General features: G+C 36.1%; 1 protein-coding gene across 1 annotated transcript; it reads right to left on the reverse strand.

The window, feature by feature from the left end:
• Nucleotides 1–1,871: 1,871 nt before the first annotated feature.
• Nucleotides 1,872–22,449, reverse strand: SPESP1 (sperm equatorial segment protein 1). Its single transcript, XM_067030714.1, has 2 exons — nt 22,264–22,449; nt 1,872–2,839 (listed from the first exon to the last, which is right to left on the reverse strand). The coding sequence occupies exons 1-2, from the start codon at nt 22,331–22,333 to the stop codon at nt 1,872–1,874; spliced, it is 1,038 nt and encodes a 345-aa protein (XP_066886815.1). The 5' UTR covers nt 22,334–22,449.
• Between the last annotated feature and the right edge of the window lie 241 nt (nt 22,450–22,690).

The raw sequence follows: 22,690 nt of genomic DNA on the forward strand, positions 1-22,690 counted from the left end.
GATAATTGTTGAAACTGGATGATGGGTACATGGGTTTATTAATCTGTTTATTGTGCACATGTTCGAAATTTTCCATAGTAAAATTATTTTTAAAAAATAAGCAACGGTAGTAAACGGTAAAAGTGTTATTATGAAACAAAACCTTTGTAGTCCTTTTTGTACTATAGCTAATTGTGTGTGAATTATTTTTGATCCCTGCTACTCCCTCAGTCACCATATCCATTCAATCACCAAATCTTGTTGATTCTACACTTAACTGCCACGTCCAAGCTAAATTTGGCCTGCGCAGAGTACACTTCAACTTTTGCCTACTTTCAAAACCATAGCCAGAGTGGGTTTTTTTTTTTAACACAAATTTGATCATACCTAGCCTTTGCTTAAAATCTACTAATGGCTTCTCATTGATCATGGGATAAAGGCTAAAATCTTTAATATGCAATTTGAGGCCTTGAAAGATCTATTCCAACCCTGTGTACCTTACCAGCTCCATCTTAAGATGCTCTCCATTGCCCTTCTATACTCCAGCTACTTCTTGAACTTGCCATACTCATTCTCAACTTAAGAGCATTCACACGTGCTGTTCTCTCTTTCTGGAATGCTCCCTTCTCCCTTACACACACCCTTATCCTTCAGATCTCACTTTAAATGCTACTTTCTCAGGATAGCTTTCCCATTATTCTTGGTCTGGGTGAGGTCAAATTTCTCATACTTTTTTTTTTTTTTTTTTTTTTTTTTTTGTGGTACGCGGGCCTCTCACTGTTGTGGCCTCTCCCATCGCGGAGCGTAGGCTCCGGACGCGCAGGCTCAGCGGCCATGGCTCACGGGCCCAGCCGCTCCGCGGCATGTGGGATCCTCCCGGACCGGGGCACGAACCCGCATCCCCTGCATCGGCAGGCGGACTCTCAACCACTGCGCCACCAGGGAAGCCCTCTCATACTTTTATAACAACTGAAATTTTAAAATTGTTGAAGTTATGTCTGTCTTTGCTGCTATAATACGATTTCAAAGAGAGAAGGAACTAAGTATCCCCAAATCCAGCATTTTGTCCTGCACATAGTAAAAGGTCAATAAATATTTATTAAACTATAAATGACTGACTTGATAATGAATAAATAAATGAATTTAAATATAATACCGGTCAAATCATGAAACAGAATTACCTGTACCATAATTACAATATTACAGTTAACCTAAATGGTGTTAGTCATACTCCCAAATAAAAGATTTGCAAAGCTTCAGTGTATATGTATATAAACAAACAAAAAGAGAAAATAAGTGAGAATGATTTCATTACAAATCCCGGTTACAGTCCCTCACTAATACTCCAAAAGTATTTAACAACAAAGGAATAGGGATGTATCTTAATGTATCATCCACCTTTCAAAGGAGGCACATATATATTCAAATAAAAGTAGTTCTGATACATACTCAAACTATGTTATTCAGATAGAAAACTCAGAGCCTCTGAAAGAGTAATAAAGACCACATATCCTAAAATTTTACTTTTATATGCAATTATTTTAAACCAGCTACGTATACAGACTGCAAAAGTCTCTTAAGTCTTAGAAAATGGATGAATTTACTAACCTATTCAAGTAAAATCAAAGCTTAAACATTTTATGGATTAGATCTTTATAACTTTTTAAATTAATGAGAAAAAACTACAAACTCCTGAACCAAAATTTTATTTTAAATTGTTAGGTTTTAGTGTATATGAAAACTTTTCATAATACATGACATATAAAGATGTTAGCACATTGAACTACAATAGAAAATATTTTTATACAACTTTTGAATCACTAATATGCTTATTTCCCCTGTGAATGAATGCACAGTTAGTTTAGATCAACTTTGTTATGAATATCAAGTTTTTAAAGTTTTATATTATTGTTTAATAACTTCCTAATGAGATTTGGAGTTTCTCCTTGACTTACACATAAAATTTTTTTTAATATATTGAATACTGCAGTAACTTTTCCTCTCATCTCTGGTGGGACATATTTAATATCTAAATATTCAGGTAATTTAGATCTAGAATTATACAGCATGTTAATAACAGTTTCAATGTCATCAACTCCATCACTGCTTTGTCCTAGTGGTAACATCTGGGATTTATACATTTTTTCTAATTTATGTTCTGCTGCTGCTGCTAGAGCAAGACTTCGTTTTACGTGTTCTTTAGAGGCTCGAATGTCTGCTCTATACTCTGGCTTGAAACTCTCAGGAAGAGGTACCTGTTGCACCTGTGAACCAATATCTGCAATTTTTTTCAAAATGTCTTCATTATACAAATTACGTGGTTCAGGATATTCCATTTCATAGTTGCCTGAGGGCTGAGGAACATCTTCTGTGGCAGTATCCAAGTCAGTGTTCCTACTTAAAGAAGTGACACCTTGACTTGTAAATGATTCAGTAACACTTGGCAATTGCTTTGGTGCCTCAGTTTGACTTACAGTTGGCTCTGGTTCTGGCTCTTTCTCAATATAAGGTTCTTTTGCATGTAAAACAACAGAAATGTTATTTGGTTTAATTGACCAGAAAGCTGTACTTTTAGTATGCTTTTTCTTCTCTATTTCCAGTGTGAAGCCCCTAGTAGGGAAAGTTGTAGTTTCTTCACTGAGAGGATTGATTAAAACATCATTCTTAGCTGGAGCTTCATCATGTGTAAACTTTACCTCCTTAAATTTTGATACCCTCGAGCCTACAGAATCAGCATTATTTGGAGACTTTGATTTTTTCTGACGACCTGGCTCCTTAGTGGGAACACTTAGTACTAGGTTCTGTAAAACTTGTACATAATGATTCAAGTTTTGTTCTTCATCAGGCGTCACAGTTATTCCTTAAGGGAAAAAACCAAACAATAAGTAACATTTATTATTATGTATGACATATTGACAGAATCTACTCACCTAAATTTACTTCATATGCCATCACTTAAAAGTTGAGATAAAGAACCAAGAAATAAAGCACCTTTGACACAGTCAACTCTCATTTAAAGGAACAAAATTATTTTTTCAGATTCTTATTAAAACAGATGAGCAAAATTAGTGCAAAAATTACATATTAACACAATTCTCTATATCTCTTTGTTTTTACTCTCCCATATACCTTATGATTCAGTAGGCAACGTATTAAAACAAAATTCTTGGTTAGTTCTCTAACACAGTGGTGTGCCGTAGTAGGCTTACAATGGCTCACCAGAGCCAATTATTAAATTTTTAGGAATTTTGTGAGCCAGATGGTAAACACTGACATTGTTAAAAATTAAATTATCTGAATTTACAATTAAGTAAATGTATTCAAAACAAGGTAATATTCAAAACTTATCACTTTTATTTTATTTCATTTTACTATTATTTATGCTCGAGGTTATTTACATCTAGTATGTTATAAATGCTATATAATGGTATGCCACTGTTTATCTCTTTCACCTCCCTGATGAGTGATGTCAAGTAGGTAGTCTGAAATCAACCATGGTGAGAGTATCTGCCTCATGTAAATGGGCAAATGCTGTAAGTCAGGGTGTACCCACCTCTCAGAAAAGCCAGTTGTTAAACATTTACTGGTATACCACTGCCTTCAACCCAGCAAAAATCTAACTACAGCCTGTGGGTCACATCCACCCAAATATTTTCTTAAAAAAATTTTTTTGGAACTCAGTCAGTCCTGCCCCTTTGTTTATGTATTGTGTATGGCTGCTTTTGGCTGCAGCAGTAGAGTTGAATAGTTGGAACAGAGACGATATGGCCTACGAAGCTGAAAATACTATCTGGCCCTTTACAGAAAAAGTTTACTGATTCCTGGTTTAAATCATCAACATTTTACTCTTACAACAAAATGGCAGTTCTATTTATACTGGTATTTTGCAGTATCTGAATGGTGAAGCCTCTCATTTCCAATGTGGAAAATGGAAAAGATTATTGAATAATATATTCTGAAATTCTGCTCAACTCCCCAACTCCAGAGTCAGAAGTTTTTAAGTGCTAGAATTTTGTGTTACATGTAATTTTGAATTGATTTTGCCACTATCATGGATACAAACTGATTTAATTCAAGGAAGTAAGTCACTTTTTCCCAAACATTAATGAATAACTTCTATCTGAACCCTCTCTCTGCAGGCAAAATGAAATAACAAGCTTTCTGCTCAGGAGGCACTTTTATACAGCTCTTTGGCAAGCACAAAATAGTCCAAAAACGATTTACCTCCTCTCTTCCTTAACTCATCTGTTACAACTTAGAAAGACCAGATGGAATTTTAATCAAAATTGAACTTATATTTCTAAATTTTAAAAATCTTAACCAGAACAGTTTAGTGAGTCAATGTGATAGTGGAAAGACACTAGACTTGTCTACTAGAGAACTAGATTCTAAAAGGAGACTCTACGTTTTATGTCATGTTCAGAAAAGTCTTGCATACCCCGAGATCCATTTGATGATGATGGGTGAAAAAAAGAAAGCTATAGAACATAAGGTAGATTTGTAAATTATCCTTATAATTTTTATGAATCAGTGACATAGCATCATACATTTGTCTGTGAACTGATAACTTTTTTTTTGCGGTACACGGGCCTCTCACTGTTTTGGCCTTTCCCGTTGCGGAGCACAGGCTCCGGACGCGCAGGCTCAGCGGCCGTGGCTCACGCGCCTAGCCGCTCCGCAGCATGTGGGATCTTCCCAGACCGGGGCATGAACCCGTATACCCTGCATCGGCAGGAGGACTCTCAACCACTGCGCCACCAGGAAAGCCCGAGAACTTTTTTAATGGATTAGAAGCATGACATACCAAATTCATGTGGGCATTTGCCCCAGAGGAGAGGGAATGGGACTGAAGTTGGTTATTAAAGGGGTCATTAGACTTATCTATAATGTTTTACTCTCTAAGCACACACACACAATTACTTAACATAATAATCCATTAAAAGTCACATTTTAAAAAAGAAAATAACTTATTTATGTATTCTTATATTTATAAAATGCATTGTCCTGAATCTAGAGTTTTCCTGAAGGAAAATATTAGTAAAATGAATTTGTAGCCTAGTGCAGTCAAAAAAACCCTTTCATTCTGGTCCTGGTTCTACCAGTTTCTAGCATCATGACCTTAGGTAACTACCTAATTTCTCTGAACATTTACTTAACTATGAAATTAAGATACTATATCTGCCCTTTTATCTCACAGAACTAAATAAATTAGTTATTTGAAAACACTTGAAAAGCTACAGAGCACTATATAATATTATTCTCTATGAAGGGAAAACTAGTTACATTTCTCATTTTAAAATATAAATTTAAATCCCTAAAAAGAAATAGGCTTTGGATTCTATTTAGTAAAAAAAACACTAGAAGCTCTCCTGCTAAAGATAAGGAACAATATCAGAATACTAATATCTCCATTACTATTTAACATCATGTTGGAGGTATCAGTCAATGTAATTAGACAAGATAACTGGAAGCATGAGAATTGGGAAGAAAAAGATAAAACTATCTTTATACGCAGATGATATAATTATACATCGAGACAACACAAAAGAATCCATTGAAAAGCTACTACATGGAGTAAGATAATTTAGTAAAGTAGCAAGTTATAAAGTCAACATACAAAAATCAATATACAAATATAAACCAGTTAGAAGATAAAATGAGAAAGAAGATGCTATTATGATAACAAAAAGTGAAAGAAAATATCAAATCATACATTTAAAAAGACATGTCCAAAATTTATATGAGGAATTATACTAGGCTGAATATAGACATCCAGAGATCAGGTCCTAATCCCTGGAACCTGTAAATGTTACCTTACAAATAAACGAGTCACAGGTATGAAATATACAGTATGGAGAATATAGTTGTAATTATGTAATATCTTTGTATGGTGACAGATGGTAACTAGACTCATGGTGGTGATCATTTTGAAATGTACAGAAATATCCAATCACTGTACTGTGTAACAGGAACTAACATAGTGCTGTAGGTCAATTATACTTCAAAAACAAACAAACTCACAGAAAAAAGAGATTAGATCTATGGTTACCAGAGGTGGGGGTGGTGGGGAGGGGGAATTGGATGAAGGCAGTCAAAAGGTACAAATTTCCAGTTATAAGATAAGGACTAGGGACATAATGTACAATATGCTAAATATAATGCTGACGTACATTATATATGAAAGTTTTTTTTTTTTTTTTTTTTTTTGCGGTATGCGGGCCTCTCACTGTTGTGGCCTCTCCCGTTGTGGAGCACAGGCTCCGGACGCGCAGGCTCAGCGGCCATGGCTCACGGGCTCAGTTGCTCCGCGGCATGTGGGATCTTCCCGGACCAGGGCACGAACCCGTGTCTCCTGCATCGGCAGGCGGATTCTCAACCACTGCGCCACCAGGGAAGCCCTGAAAGTTGTTAAGAGAGTAAATCCTAAGAGTTCTCATCACAAGGAAAATTTTTTTTCTCTATTTCTTTAATTTGGTATCTATATGAAATGACAGATGTTCACTAAACTTACTGTGGTAATCATTTCATGATGTATGTAAGTCAAATCACTATTCTGTATACCTTAAACTTATACAGTGCTGTATTCAATTATAACTCAATAAAACTGGTGGTGGGGGGGACAGAGAGGTAGATGAACAAAAATTTTTTAAAAGAAAAGAAAAAAGGGTCGTGCAGATGTGATTAAGTTAGGGATCTTGACAAAGGAGATTAACCTGGATTATCTGGGAGGGATCTAAATCCAGTGTTTTTATAAGAGAGAGACAGAGAGATATTTGAAACACACACAGAAGAGGAGGAAGTAACACAGAAGAGGAGGCAGAGATTTGAGTGAAGTGGCCATAAGGTAAAGAATGAGAGACAAGGAAAATATTTTCTCCTAGAGCTTGCAGAGGGACCACAACTCTGCCCTACACCTTATTATTGGCTCAGTAATGCTGATTTTAGACTTCTATCCTCTAGAACCGTGAGAAAATAAATTTCTGTTGTTCTGAGACACCAAGTTTGTGGTAATTTGTTATAGCAGTCACAGAAAACTGATACAGGAATATAATAAAATCTTCTGAAAGACATAATACAAACTTCAACAAATAGACATACCATGTTCTAAGACAAGAAGATTCAAAATAAAGATGCTCAGATGTCAGATTCTCTGTTAATTTTACACTTAATATGCTCCTAGTAAAATATCATTAATATGTTAATAATATTAATGAAGTTATAAAAATAGATTATAAAGTTCATTTGAACAAAGAGTAAGAATAGCCAGAAAAACAAGAGGCTAGCTAGCCTTATTATATATTAAAATATATTACAAAGCCTCTATTATAAAAATAGTATAGCATTGTACATGAATAGACAGATGAATGGAACAGAAAATACAGAAATAGATGCAATTGCATATTGAAATACAGCTAAAGGTGAGGGAAGGTTTCAATTTATGAATTATTCCAGCTAATAAATGAAGAAGCCATTTATAATTAGAATATAATTATTTTGCAATGTATCAATGATTATTTGTATCACAAAAGACACAATCAGACATATGCTTCCTGATAAAAGGACACAGTACCACCTATGAAGTGGTCTTGCAAAAAAGGTCAAACCTGAGTCTAACAAGTTTCTCTAGATCTAACTAACAACGTATGGAAAGTACAAGAGACAACAAAAGAAAATATAAAGTACACCACGGGCATATACTCAGCAAAATCTAGACTATAGAAAACTATAGAACATATGATCCAATTTCCTCAACAACTGCAAGGGGAAAAATAGAGATGAAGGAGGAACTACAGATTAAAAGAGAATTAACAGACATATCAATGAATTACATGCATGAATCTTATTTGAATCTGAATTCAATTAAACTGGAAAAAAGAGAATCAGGAAAGTTTGAACACTGACCAGATATTTGATAATATTAAGAAATTATTATCTTTTTAGGTGTGAAATTCACATTGTTGTAGTTTTTTAAGGTACTTGTATTTTAGTGCTTTATATTGAAATATTTACTGATAAAATTATGTGATGTCTGGAATTTGCTTCTAAATAATCCAAGTCTTAGGAGTTGGGGAGAGGGACCAAGCCTTGGGGAGAGGGATCAAGGAGGTAAGGTGGAAAGGAATGTGGGTGGAAATATCAATGAAACAAGATTAATTATAGGTTAATAATAGTTGAAACTGGTTATATATATATGAAGATTATACCATTCTTTCTACTTGTGTAAATATTTAGACTTCTCTATGATAAAATGTTTTAAAAAACCTGTTTTGGAAAAACTTCAATTCTGGGCAACTATTCATAAGCAAATCTAAAGTCTGCAACCAACAGTGGTTTAAATGTTTCTTAAAAAACATTGCTATTAGATTACAGTCTGCTAAACATTCAATTTTTAATTAACTTGTCTCTTCTCAAAGTAGTAAATAGGATACCCAGGTTACTATTAGGCAAATTAGATTGTCAAAGGACAGAAATAGGTGATACTTATTGCTAGTTGATTCCTAAAAGAACTGAAGTACTCATAATCCCTTTATATTGAAACTCAGGCAACACTAAAAATCCTGTTCATGGATGCCAAAAAACAGAGGACCCTACCTTCTACCTTGCTTTTCCTCCCCTCTTCATGTACTCTTTGTCTATACACTGCTCTATTGTTAAATCCATCCTCTCCGCACACACTTCCCACCTCCTGCTTTTTTCCTCCAAAAACATCTACATATTTCATATTGACTGCTCTTGCAAGTCAATTTGATCATTATAAAATTGTTCACAAAGCATCTGAAAAATAATAGATATATGTATATGTATAAGTGAATCACTTTGCTGTATACCTGAAACTAACACAACATTGTAAATCAACTATACTCCAACATAAAATAAAATTTTTTTAAATGCTCACAAAGCAAGGTAGTAAAAGATAATCAAGGCTCAAATATCCCTACAAATGGCCCTGGCCACTGCGAAAATCTGCTTTTCCCCATTCTTCAGGAGGTGCTAGAAAGATGAACAAAATTCAAATTCTTACAAAGACCAGACTACTCTGCTAGAAGTTTGGTTATTAAACTTTGGATATTTGCAGTCTACACTGGTGTACTTTATAATATTCCCTCTATGTTCACCAGTTAGTGATCCAACCAAACACTGCAATGTCTTAGCATGTGGCTAAAGTAAGAATCTCTTCCACCCTGAGAAGCCATAATGCTGCCTGGAAAGTGCCTCAACTAAGCAGGATGGCCTGCTAATGCAGGCTTGAGGTTTAACAGGAATCACAGATATGGAGATTATATCAATAGCTGAGATTGGGACTGTCTGCACTTTTCTTCTTGAAATAGTACAGGGAGAATTTAGTCACATGACAGAAATAACAGAAAAGTAAACAAAACCGTAAAACTGTAGGAACAAAAGTAGCATGAAATCTGAAGGGGAAATTGGAAAACAGTGATTGAAAAGTCCATAACAGCTCTGACTGACTGAGTGATTACTATGTGCCAGGCACTACACTAAAGGCTTTGGATGTGAAATTTTAATTTAATTTAATTTTTAAATTTTTTTAATTTTTAATTTAATTTAATTTTTAAAATTTATTTATTTATTTATTTATTTATTTATTTATGACTGTGTTGGGTCTTTGTTGCTGCGAGTGGGCTTTCTCTAGTTGCAGCGAGCAGGGGCTACTCTTCGTTGCAGTGCACGGGCTTCTCATTGCAGTGGCTTCTCTTGTTGCGGAACACGGGCTGTAGGCGCGCAGGCTTCAGTAGTTGTGGCTCACGGGCTTCAGTAGTTGTGGCTCGCGGGCTCTAGAGCACTGGCTCAGTAGTTGTGGCACACAGGCTTAGGTGCTCCACGGCATGTGGGATCTTCCCAGACCAGGGCTTGAACCCATGTCCCCTGCATTGGCAGGCAGATTCTTAACCACTGCACCACCAGAGAAGTCCCGTGAAGTGTTTTTATAAAGAGGAAAAGGAGGACACCTAGAAAGGATAAGTAATTTGCCTGATATTATATTTAATTTATAAGTGGTAATAAGGGATTCAAACAGTCTGCCTTACTTCAAGCAGGTACACATAACAACTACACAATGTTGTCATAAAAAGATGACACTAGGATGCTGGCAAAATAGTAAAAGTATGATAATAAAATTGTTCTGAAGGAATACAGCTCTATTAACATTAACATATTTTCTTTCTTTCTCTCTCTCTCTCTCTCTCTCTCTCTCCCTCTCTCTCTCTCTCTCTCCTTCCCACACCACGCTGTGGGATCTTACTTCCCTGACCAGGGATCAAACCTGCACCCCCAGCAGTGAAAGCACAGTCTTAACCAGTGGACTACCAGGGAAGTCCCTAACGTTTTCTTAACACAAAGCATGGGTAGGAACTGACAGTCAATGACTTACAAAGGAATATATTCACTTCACACAGAGGTAAAAAAGCAAATTAATTAATTTTGAGTTTACTCTGAGGAAAATAATAAAATCATGATTTAAAATGAGTAATAAAATATAAAACTTCAATCAACAAACAATACATTCAAAATACACACTTCCTCCTCATAGAATAGTCAATTAAAGGAGGAAGAAGAGGGTTAAGAAATAACATAAAAGTCAATTAGCATGAAAACTTGCTAAATAAACAAATGCAAGTTAAAAACAATTTTTCTTTTACTAATTAAGCAAAAAAAATTTTAAACAATAAAACCTAGGATTGTCATGTGCGTATGTTACTTCTTTAGTAAAAGAAGTAACTTCTTTACTTTCTGATCCCCAGATCTTTCATTAGTCTCTCTCTAGCATTCTGGTCTTTTCTTTATAAAACTTGGGATAATTTTGACTATGTACATATTTAATGTTTGCTAACTGCTACATATTATAAGCTCTTTGACAGCTGTGACCATGTCTGCTTTGTTTTCTGTTTCCTCTGTTCTAACCAGTGCCTAGCACCATAGTAGACAGTCAAAAGGCATCTGTTAAATGAATGATTAAATGAATGAACCAAATGCTGGCAAGTATGTAAATTAATTGTACTTCCCATAATTTACCTTAAGGAAATAATCACACGCAAAAAAATTTCTAAAGAAGAATGCTGTAGAGGAAAGCTAAACTCCATGTTATGTTTAAGATAAATCTGCTGGTCTAAAGACTGTTTTTTATTGTTTCTTTGTTTTGGTTTGGTTTAAGTTTGCTTTTTGTTTGTTTGCTTTTGGCTAATAGTCCAAAAATAATTAGGGAGAAAATCTGAACAAGTAAAAAAAGTTCTTATTTTAGGCAAAGCAGGCAGTTTTTTTTAATAATAAAAGATACTGCTTTAACCATATTTTTCTGAATTTCTAAATCTGAAGTTTATCTATAACAACATCATAAACATTGTCGTTAAACAGCTCCAATTTTCAGCTGTTGAAAAATTTCAGCTCCGAACTTCTAACTGGTTCTTACTAAAGGGCATAATATAAGTTGAGATCACATAAATTTAACTAAATTTGCTTATGTTCTATTAATTTTCTTTTATTGGATTTGATCAATCTCTAAAATAACATCACATTAACATAACTTTAAGAAAATTATAATCTTAGGCAATGTTAAAATATCTTCACGGTTTATCTATTACATATTTTAAAGTATACAATTTAATGGTTTTTAGTATAGCCACAGTTGTGGAACCATTACCACAAGCTAAATTTAAAACATCACCCCAGAAAGAAGCCTACCCCTACCCCTCAGCCCTAGGCAACCACTAATCTACTTTCTATCTCTCTATGAAATGCCTATTCAAGACATTTCATATAAATGAAATCATACAATATGTGTTCTTCTGTGACTAGCTTTTTTCACTTAGCATAATATTTTCAAGTTCATCCATGTTGTAGCATATATCAGTATGTCATTCATTTTTATAGCCAAATAATAGACCATTGTACGGATGTAACTCATTTTGTTTATTCATTCATCAGTTGATGGACATTTGGGTCATTTCTACTTTTTAGTGATTATAAGTAATGTTGCTATGAACATTCATGTACAAATTTTTGTGTGGATGTATTAATACATTTTCATTTCTCTTGAGTACATGCCTAGGAGTGGAACTGACACTATGTTTAATCCTTGCAAGAACTACCAAAGCAGTTGCATTCTCACCAGCAGTATATGAGGGTTCTAATTTTCCATATGATTCCAATATTTGTATTGTCTGTCCTTTTGATATGGCCATCTCTGTGGGTGTGAAGTCCTATCTCATTGTGGTTTTGACTCGTATTTCTCTAACAGCTAATGATATTAAGCATCTTTCCATGTGCCTGTTGACCATTTGTATATCTGTTTTAGAGAAATGTCTATTCTGATAGTTTCCCCAGCTTTTAATCGAGTTGCTTTATTATTATTGAGTCGTAAGAATTCCTTATATATTCTGGAGACCAGTCCCTTATCATTTATACGATATGAAAATATTTTCTCCTACTCTGTGAGTTGTCTTTTTACTTTCTTAAAGTTATCATTTGTAGCACAGAAGTTTTAAATTTTGATATAGTTCAATTTATCTTTTTTTTTCTTTTGTTGCTCATGCTTCTGGTGTCATATCTAAGAAACCACTGCCAAATCCAAGGACACAAAGATCTACACCTACATTTTCATCTAAGAGTTTTATAGTTTTAGCTCTTACATTAGATCTATGATCCAGCTTGAGTTAATTTTTGTATATGGTTTGAGGTAAGGGTCTAACTTCATTATCTTTTCCTGGTGTCCGAGCACCATTTGCTGAAAAAACTATTCTTTTCCCCACTGAATTGTCTTGGCATCCTTGTTGAAAATCAATTGACCATAAGTGTAAGAGTTCCTTTCTGGACTCTCAATTCAATTCCATTAATATATATGTCTATTCTTTTTTTTTAATGTGTGGCACACTTTTGTATTTTCTATTCTCTTCTTTCTTTTTAAATTTAATTTTTATTTTATATTGGAGTATACTTGATTTACAATACTGTGTTAGTTTCCGGTATACAGCAAAGTGATTCAGTTATATGTATATATACACCTCTATTCTTTTTCAGATTCTTTTCCCATATAAGTCATTACAGAATATTGAGTAGAATTCCCTGTGCTATACAGTAGGTCCTTGTCGATTATCTATTTTATATATAGTAGTGTGTATATGTTAATCCCAAACTCCTATATGTATATGTCTAATCTTATGCCAGTACTACACGGTCTTGACTACTGCAGCTGTAATATTAAATTTCAAGATCTCCTTGAACTTTGTTCTTTTTCAGGATTGTTATGGGTATCTGGGTCTCTTGCAATTCCATATGAATTTTAGTATCAGTCTGTTAATTTCTACAAAAAAAGCAGGCTAGGATTTTGATAGGGACTGTGTTGAATGTGTAGATCAATTTGAGGCGTATTGCCATGCTATATACATTTTTTAACATCATTCAAGTTATGTATATTTACATAACTACAATCATACTATACATACTACTATACTTGATCAGTGTTTAAAAATTTTTTTTATTAAGATATGCCTCATACATTTTTAAGTCATTAAATTTTCTTGGCCTTGAAGCCACAAATCCAAGAATCTGGAACATTATTTTTCATCTGAAGAGTAGGCAACACAAATAAATTATTTTTCATTTTACCTCCTAAGACTAAATGTTGAAAATGAAATTTACAAAGTAAGATTATTTTGGACTAGGAAAGCAGAAGACCTGGTGTGTAAGTCCTTGGCTTCTAACATTGTCTTTGGAAACGTTTTTATCCACTCCATTCTTTTCAAGAACCACATAGGGCAAGAAGAGAATTTAAGGTAGCAACCAGCAACAATTGGTAAACCTACCAATAAGCAAATAAATTTAAGGAAAAAGTATAATTCTATATATATATTAAGCACATTTAAAAGGTTAAATTCACTTGGCTTTGGAACATCAAGTTCTCTTTATCCTGTTGTGGTATAGACATCAGGATCAGTTGGGAGGGCTCCTTAGTGTGAATGGACCATCTTGACACATTTCATTGACTTCTGAGACAATATGGTAGCTTATCTTCTAATATGTGAATCCTGTTGGCAGGGGAGCCTCTGGGATAGCAGCAAAAGAATCATGAGCCTGTCTATAAATACTCTACAGGAAGAAAGTATGGTCTTTTTGTAAGCATTGATTTGTATTCGTTTTTGTGTATGGAAACACATTTGCTTACCTTAGGAACATAAATAAAATTAAATTTAAATAATATCTTTAAATATTAGAATAAAATTCACCTGAGTAAAGTATTCACTATTTGAAAAATAGTTCTTATATTTTTGAGTTTCATTATGACTCACAGGCTTTTTACAGTCTTAACTTATAATATTATCTTTTCTTTTTTTATATTCAAATGGTCACAATTTAGCCAGTTGGAGCCACTGTAAGCTGCCTCTTGTGTCCTTTTGAGGGAGCCTCTGAATTTTCAAAACATCCTTGGCTTGCTATATGGCAGTTACTGCTGCCTGCCTCCCTCCCATCTCCTACCCCACTTCTACCCTTACCCCTCCAATCTGTACTTTACCTGCCTAAGTATAATCTGCCTAAGAAAATCAGGTATCCTTTCAAGAAGTTCTGGTTTCTTTTAGTGGAACACAATATTAGAGACAGAAGTCTGTGGGCTAGAGATGCATTTCAAGATTGCCTTTATGGACTGACATTGTTCTTAGGCCATTTTAGTCAACAGAACTAGAAAATATATATATATATGTAAAGACATTAATTTTTACTATTCTTTTCCAACTGAATTTTAACATTAAGGCATACTACTTCAATTTTAAACCCCTTATCTAAATTATAACTGCATTCCTTTTTGTAACATGATAAACCATACAACTATTACTTTAGCTGAAAATCTTGATTAAAACTGGTATAATTATTGGTTCTGTCAATAACAACTTATTAATGTTAAAACTTAGCATAAAAGTATTTATACAATAACAAGGTTAAATATTACAATTGCCTTTGTATAATCTGACTACATTCTACTCCAATTAATGAACAGTCAAATTACTTGTTTGGGGTTACTTGTAATTTTTTAAATTGTTTTGTTGTTAAATATACAGTTATCTGATGTATTCGCTATTCTAATTCATTTAAATTTGAGATTGTTTATTTTTTTCTATAAATCACTTTGATTATCAATTTATTGTTAATATATTTCCTGCTAATTGATATATTTATACATTTAAAAATATTTCTTTGCTATTAATAACAGAAATAATGCATGTTCATTGGACAAAAATCTCAAAGAATATAAAAATGTCTAACATAGAATATCAAAGTTTTCACATAATCTTGTTATTTCCTCGAGATTGTTGATGTTTTAACTGACAATTCTTTCTTGGTAGCAGCATTACAATACTAGGGTTTAAGCGAAGGCTGTTTCTTATTAGTACACTTTATCAGATGGATGAAAAATATAAGCAATTTGATCTGTCACTGTCAAGAATTTTATTTTATTTTATTAACCTAGAGACTCATGTGGTTATGTGCATAACCTTTCCATACAAGGTTATGCATGTACTACCAACCTTTCTTTTTTATACAAGTTCTTTCTGGTAAACCCAGTTTTGTATGTGCAAGAAATTTAGAAAATTCCAGTCATTTAAATTTCTATGCAAGATTTTATATATTTGCATACATTAAAATATAATGCTTGTAAACTAGTTGGTAATATTTTGTTTCTTGGTTTAGGCACTGGTTACACAGGAGCATTAACTATAAAAATTCATTAAGCCATACATTGTGATTGTGCACTTTATTCTACATATATTATATATTTAAAATCTCATTTTTGTAACTGTTTTGCATTATAGTTACTAGACATTAACACAAAGATTTTAAGAAATCATTTTTAAAGAACCAGAATTTATAAAATTTAATTTTATCAATAGATGTTATTTTCATTTTAGTTAGCAGAGCTAACTGAAGACATATATAAACCAAGAGTTATATTTACCAGTTTCATTATGCCATAACTTTTATTACTTTAAAGAGGAAGTTAATATAAAATTTGTTAAATTTAAGATTATGAATCTGAAAATAGAACTCATAAGATTTTTTTTTCTTCTACCAAAGAGTTAGGAGTGGTTTGGTTCCCCTATCACAGCTAAGAAACTATGGTTTATGTGACCAAAGAGATATTGTAAATTTTTTTTAATTAAAAAATATGATTTTTAGGTTTAGTTACTTATTTTAAGCTATAAATAATGGTTTTAACACATGTAAATTAACTGGCTTAGTTTATTTGCTCAAGAAACTGCATAAAAAACCACTCCAGAGCTTCCCTGGTGGCGCAGTGGTTGAGAGTCCGCCTGCCGATGCAGGGGACACGGGTTCGTGCCCCGGTCCGGTTAGATCCCACAGGCTGCGGAGCGGCTGGGCCCGTGAGCCGTGACCGCTGAGCCTGCACGTCCCGAGCCTGTGCTCCGCAACGCGAGAGGCCACAACAGTGAGAGGCCCGCGTACCGCAAAAAAAAACCACTCCAAGAAAATTTAGTGCTCTGTTATCTGTGCAAATATACTGTACACTAATCAAGTTTTGAAAATGATATTGGGAAGTCTCAAGTTCTTAAAAAGGCACCATTAAGCACCAATTAAAATATCTAATTGCATGAATATATCTAATTGAATAAAACTTCAATTGGTAATAGGTGTGAAAAAAAAATTTCTTCGGCTTCCCTGGTGGCGCAGTGGTTGAAAGTCCGCCTGCCGATGCAGGGGACACGGGTTTGTGCCCCGGTCCTGGAAGATGCCACATGCCGCGGAGCGGCTAGGCCCGTGAGCCATGGCCGCAGAGCCTGCGCGTCCGGAGCCTGTGCTCCGCAACGGGAGAGGCCACAACAGTGAGAGATCCGCGTACCGCAAAAACAAACCAAACAAAACTAATGCCTTAAAGCCCAATAATATTGTTAATTTAAACCAAAAAATTGGTATAACATTAAATGCCTGGTAAGTTAAAAGTAGTAGCAAAATGTTCCATATAACTGGGGGAAACCTAGTAGCTCAGTAAAGGAGGAAAGATCAATTTTTAAGCTTTTCAAATAATGACAAAAAAAGTTAAAGTTCAATGGAATATGTCTGGTCATTGTGCTTTAAGAACTCGTATGTTTTTACTTCGCCCTAGGCCTGTAATCTTGATACAACAACTGGTGATTGCACCCAAAATTTAACCAAAAATCATGGATGCTCATTTTTTTAAAAGATTCAAAGATAACTAGGATTTTTATTACCACAAGAGTGAAAACCAGAATGGCTTTATCAATAAAGAACTCATGTATATAAAGCTTAACATACACCCACACACTGAATCACTTACAGGTGGGCCAGACTCTGGCTGAATGTCTTAACTTTTTTTTTTTTTTAAGGCATATTTATTTATTTTTTTGCGGTACGTGGGCCTCTCGCCATTGCGGCCTCTCCCGCTGCGGAGCACAGGCTCCGGACGCGCAGGCCCAGCGGCCATGGCCCACAGGCCCAGCCGCTCCGCGGCACACGGGATTCTCCCGGACCGGGGCACGAACCCGCGCCCCCTGCATCGGCAGGTGGACTCTCAACCACTGCGCCACCAGGGAAGCCCTGTCTTAACTTTTGAGAAAAAATTGCTTGTATTTTCCGTCCATGTCATGAAACGGGCTCACAAAGAATAGACTTCCCATACTCTACAGAAGTTAAGTGTTGCAAGTAAAAATTAATACCTGAAAGCTGTCATCATGTAAGAACTGCCAGCTGAAACACCCAACACCTTCAAATTAAAATGAACTTGAATAACTGAGCTGAAGTACTTCCAACTCAGATCAAAGTTGTAATAACTATGCTTCATTAGTGGTGTGTACTCAAAAAATGATCACAAAAAGGGCTTCCCTGGTGGCGCAGTGGTTGAGAGTCCGCCTGCGGATGCGGGAGACGCGGGTTCGTGCCCTGGTCCGGGAAGATCCCACATGCCGCGGAGCAACTGAGCCCGTGAGCCATGGCCGCTGAGCCTGTGCGTCCGGAGCCTGTGCTCCGCAACGGGAGAGGCCGCAACAGTGAGAGGCCCGCATACCGCAAAAAAAAAAAAAAAAAAAAAAATGATCACAAAAAGAAACATTGCATCTTGTTATTCTTCCAGCAGTTTTCCTATAATTTGTTAACTCAAATTTTAATTTTTGCTGGCAGGTAAAACAAACAAGTAATTATGTTTATATTAATTAAATGTCCTTGTTAAAGAAACGTAACATTAAGGTTGGGAATAGGGGCAATAGGGAGAGAGGCTGGTAAAAGGGTACAAACTTTCAGTTATAAGAAAAATAAAGCCTGAGGATTTAATGTATAATATGGTGACAATAGTTGATGATACACACAAAAATGTAAAGACGTGAGGTGATATGTGTTAATTAACTCAATGGTGAGAATTCTTTCACAACATATACAAATGTCAAATCATCACATTGTACACTTTAAATATATAATAATTTTATTAGTAAATTATGCCTCATTGAAGTTGAAAAAAAAAGAAGAAATATAACTTTATGGCTTTGCACTTCTTGGTGTTTATGTTTTTAGGTAGTGTCTTTCTTCCCCCACTGAATACAGGCTCTCCCTATGTGATTGTCTTGGTCTGTTAAGGACATTAGCAAATCTGACACTGCACAGGCTTTATAAGAGCTTGCGTACAGGGGGCTTATAAAGCTCCCTCTTGGAAGCAAGCTGCCATGGTATAAATACACTTGGGCTAGACGACTCAAAGATGAGAAGTCATGTAGAGAAAGACCCTGGAATATGAGCAGCCATGTTGGATGTTCTCATCCAAGTTGAGCTTCCTCAACTCCACCATATGAAGCAGAACTGCCCCGCTGAGTCCAGACAACCCATAGAATTGTGAGAAATAATAAAATTTGGGGGTGGTCTTTTATGCTGTAACAGATAACCAAAACAGCCTCACTAAATTATATTTTGAAAAAGGAATACAAATTTAGTTTAGGTAAAGAGTTAAAAATCAGAAAGTTATTCTATGAGTAATGTTAAAATTTAATCAGAACCAAAACAAATTCATGACCTTGAAATATATCTCTTCTAGTTCTGTTGAGTAAAATAACCTAAATAATAATATCACTCAGCACTGATATGCATCCCAGGTACTTTGGTTTCTAATACCATGTTCTACTTTGTCTCCTCAAAAGGATGGCTAACCCCATTCAGAACACAGAATATACAAAGTGGTCTTGGTACAAATGGTTAATGTCAGAAAACAAGAAGTCTTTAAAAAAATACATGAGATCTTATCAAAAGAACACAGAAGACAGCTCAAAAGAACAGAAAAACAGAACTTTTTCCCCCAAAAATATTAATAGGCTAAGGAAACTACTATACCTCCAAAGGCCACCCTCTGGACATTTGCATTAGAAGACATGCTCCTCATTATCTAAAACATTAATGAAGTGTGTCATGACATTCTATTCACAGGTTTGAAAGACTCTCCCAAGTGCCATGGCCTTGGGCCTTGAAACAGTGAAAAGTGAACTTGCAGCACCAGAGCCAAGAGAATTTTACCTTTCTAATGTTCTTGAGATAAAAAGGAATCTGCTTTTTCTTCCAATTTTTCCTTTGCAATTCCATCAGTTGCCAATAGATTTGAATAATTATTGCCTTATTACTACTTCCCTTGCCTTCTGTGGTCCATTAGGACAAAAGCCTTCCTAAAGACAAAAAAGACTCACATATTGAGCCTTCTTTTAACACTAACCTAGAGAACCAAGTTAAGAGTTTTCGTTACCCTAGCTTAAAACAATCCTCTATCATTACCTCTACTCTTGCTGATTTATCCAAAGAGATGACTAGAAAAAAACAAGTTATTCATGAGATACCAAAAAAAGGCTCTAAAACTAATATTTCACATTCTTGCATTTATAGTTTCAGGCCCATGAATATCTAGTGACTTATTATAAAAGGCAAATTACATAATTTATTTTAATAGTAGTTAATAGTACTTAAATATATAACTATTATGTTAATATTACTTTAGAAGTTATACTTTTTTAAAAAGCAAAAAGTATTCTCTTTAAAAAGAAAAAAAGCAAGTTGTACAATGCAATGCATTAAAGAGGCATGATTTTTAAAACTGAAAAAATACAACTAAAACTACGGAAAAATCAAATATAAGGAAATTAAATGTATATAAATTTAAGTACATAGTAAAAAGATGTTTATCCAGCATCATCAGGATCTATGTGTATGTAGACGAGTGCAGACTGTTGTACACCCAACTCTCATTTGTATCAAGCTGAATTTAGATTAAACTGGTACTAGCTAATATTGGGTTGGGCCTATTAAAAAGGTATGAGTAGTTACAAGAAGTACTGATGTTTTTAACAACTGTAATTACTTAATACATACCTGTGATGTTTGTATAAGATAACCTCAAAACTGTCTTGTATTTTTTTTAAAAAAACCTATATGCCTTTTCTTTGGGACGAGAGAGCATTTTTTTTATATGACTCTCTTGCCAACACCGTTGGAATAGTGGACATAGAAAATAAAAAATACATAACTGACTTAAATCAAACACAATGACAAGCCTAGTTTCACAGAGAAAGTAGCCATGTTAGCATTGCCCTACATATCCCTTAAGCCCTTCCATGGAAAAGACGTAAAGTACATTTTCTAAGGTATCTTCTATGATCTGTGACCTGTATATATTTTCCTTATGTCTTGTATCATCTATATCTTCAACACAAAAATCGTTCCTTTTTCTGAGAAGTATCTTTTCATTTCCTACAAGCCTTCAGACAGTTTAGGTTAAGAGGGTACAAAGAAAAAGCACGGGCCATGAAATTATGGAGTTAGGCCGGAGATTGTGCTGAGTTGAGTATCCAGGTATTGCTAACCAGCAGTCTCAGAGAGTACTGTGTGACAGAATTAATGTCACTTCAACTAAAGTCTGCATATATGTTAGTCAGTTGTGACCTACTACTCTACAACTACCAAAAGGCAACGGCTGGTGTGAGTAATAATGACCACTAGACAGCAAGAAAAGACAATTATCCTCTTCAGTATGTTCTGCTCCTTTACCGCAAAAAAGAAAAATTTTACAAAGACTTTTGTTTAAAACAACTATCATAAGGGCTAGTATTGAAAGGGCTAACTTTAGTTATTTAGGGCACTTTATTCAGAACTTTATCCACTACTATTTATGACTTAGGTTGTGCTGTGTTTTCATTTTTGAAATCTAATTTTTAACTAAGATCTTCTAACAAGTCTGAAATACAGCTCTGCATAGCTAGCATGTACTTTAGTACTTCTTTTCATACCTACCAGTTAAATTTTATTTATTTAGATAGTTAAATCAAACCCCAACATTACTAGATGCTACAATGAACTAGTTATACTAGATGAACAAGCCTCATGGTCCTATCTGGAATATCAGCTATCAGACACCTCGAGGTGTCCGTGTGATGTTAACAGTCTCAGCACCCCTGAATATGACCTTATTAGTTTTCAGCCATCGGGGAGAGACAAGTGGGAAGCTGTAATTCTGCTCAGCTAGGGTTTTGAATTCTGTGCACCCGAGGATGCTCTGTGGAAGTGCATAGGCGGTCAGCGAGCATCCCAGACAGCTGCCCACAATCCACACGCTCCCCCTGTTTAACCACAGGCTCAAACTCTTTCTGTAAAGGGCCAGAGAGCAAATAGTTCAGGCTTTGCAGCCCATCCTGTCTCCGTGGCAACTACTGGACTCTGCTGTTAAAAGGCGGGAAAGCAGCCTGGACAATACATAAAAGAATGAGCTGGCTGTGTTCCAGGAAAACTTAACTAACAATGAAATTGGAATTTCGTACTTTTGCGCAAATCACGAAAGATCACATTTCACATTCATGGCTAAAAATGTGAAAACCATGCCCAGCCAGCCAGCCATACCAAAGCCGGCCGCCCGGGCCCTCTGGTCGCAGGTGGTCCACCCCGCTTTATCACAGCTACAGCGAGTCTCCGGTAAACGGGACCAGGAGAACAAGGACCGTCTCCGCCGGGGTGAAGAGGTCACCCCCGCAGCCCCAGGGATCCAGCCCGGCGCAGCCCGGTCACGTTTGGGATCCACTGCCTGGATCACTGCCTGGTCGCGCGCAGGTGGGGTCGGAGTAGGACAGGGACACACCTCAGTACCAGAGGTAGGGCCCCTAAACAATGGGGCTGGGGAGGCATGCAGGACCAAGAAGGAAGAGCCGGGTCTCGGACGGGCCCTGAAACCCGGGAAGTTCCCCCAGCAGCGTCCCCTGGGGTGGCTGCTACCTCGGGCTGGTCACTCACTCCGATACGCCGGCACGGACGAAGGGCATAGCAACAGCGCAACTAGAAGGACTACGAACTTCATGGGCATCGTCCGCAGCACTCCGCCAAGGGTCGGGAACGTCCTGGGGCCGCCAGGACGGTTACCTCAGGCCGAAATGGGAGGGCGTCGGCGGCCGACGCTCCTACCTCAGGGCCACGGGCGCCCGGCAACGGTTGCCTCCAGCGCGCAAGCCCAGAAGCGTTGGATGAAGGGCTCGAGAACGGCCGTTGCCCCACCCGCTCTTAGCGCCGCGCAGAGGGGGCGGGGCCACGGCGCCTCGCCCCTCCCCCGTGCACATGCTTGTTAAGGCTTCGCGGGCCTCCGAAAATCTTGACCCCCCGGGGAATACTGGGGCTTTAAGGGTGGGTGTGTGGTGGCGTCCGCCCATGCGGGAAACTGGACTTG

The sequence above is a fragment of the Kogia breviceps genome, chromosome 3, assembly GCF_026419965.1.
Source record: "Kogia breviceps isolate mKogBre1 chromosome 3, mKogBre1 haplotype 1, whole genome shotgun sequence".
NCBI lineage: Eukaryota > Metazoa > Chordata > Mammalia > Artiodactyla > Physeteridae > Kogia > Kogia breviceps.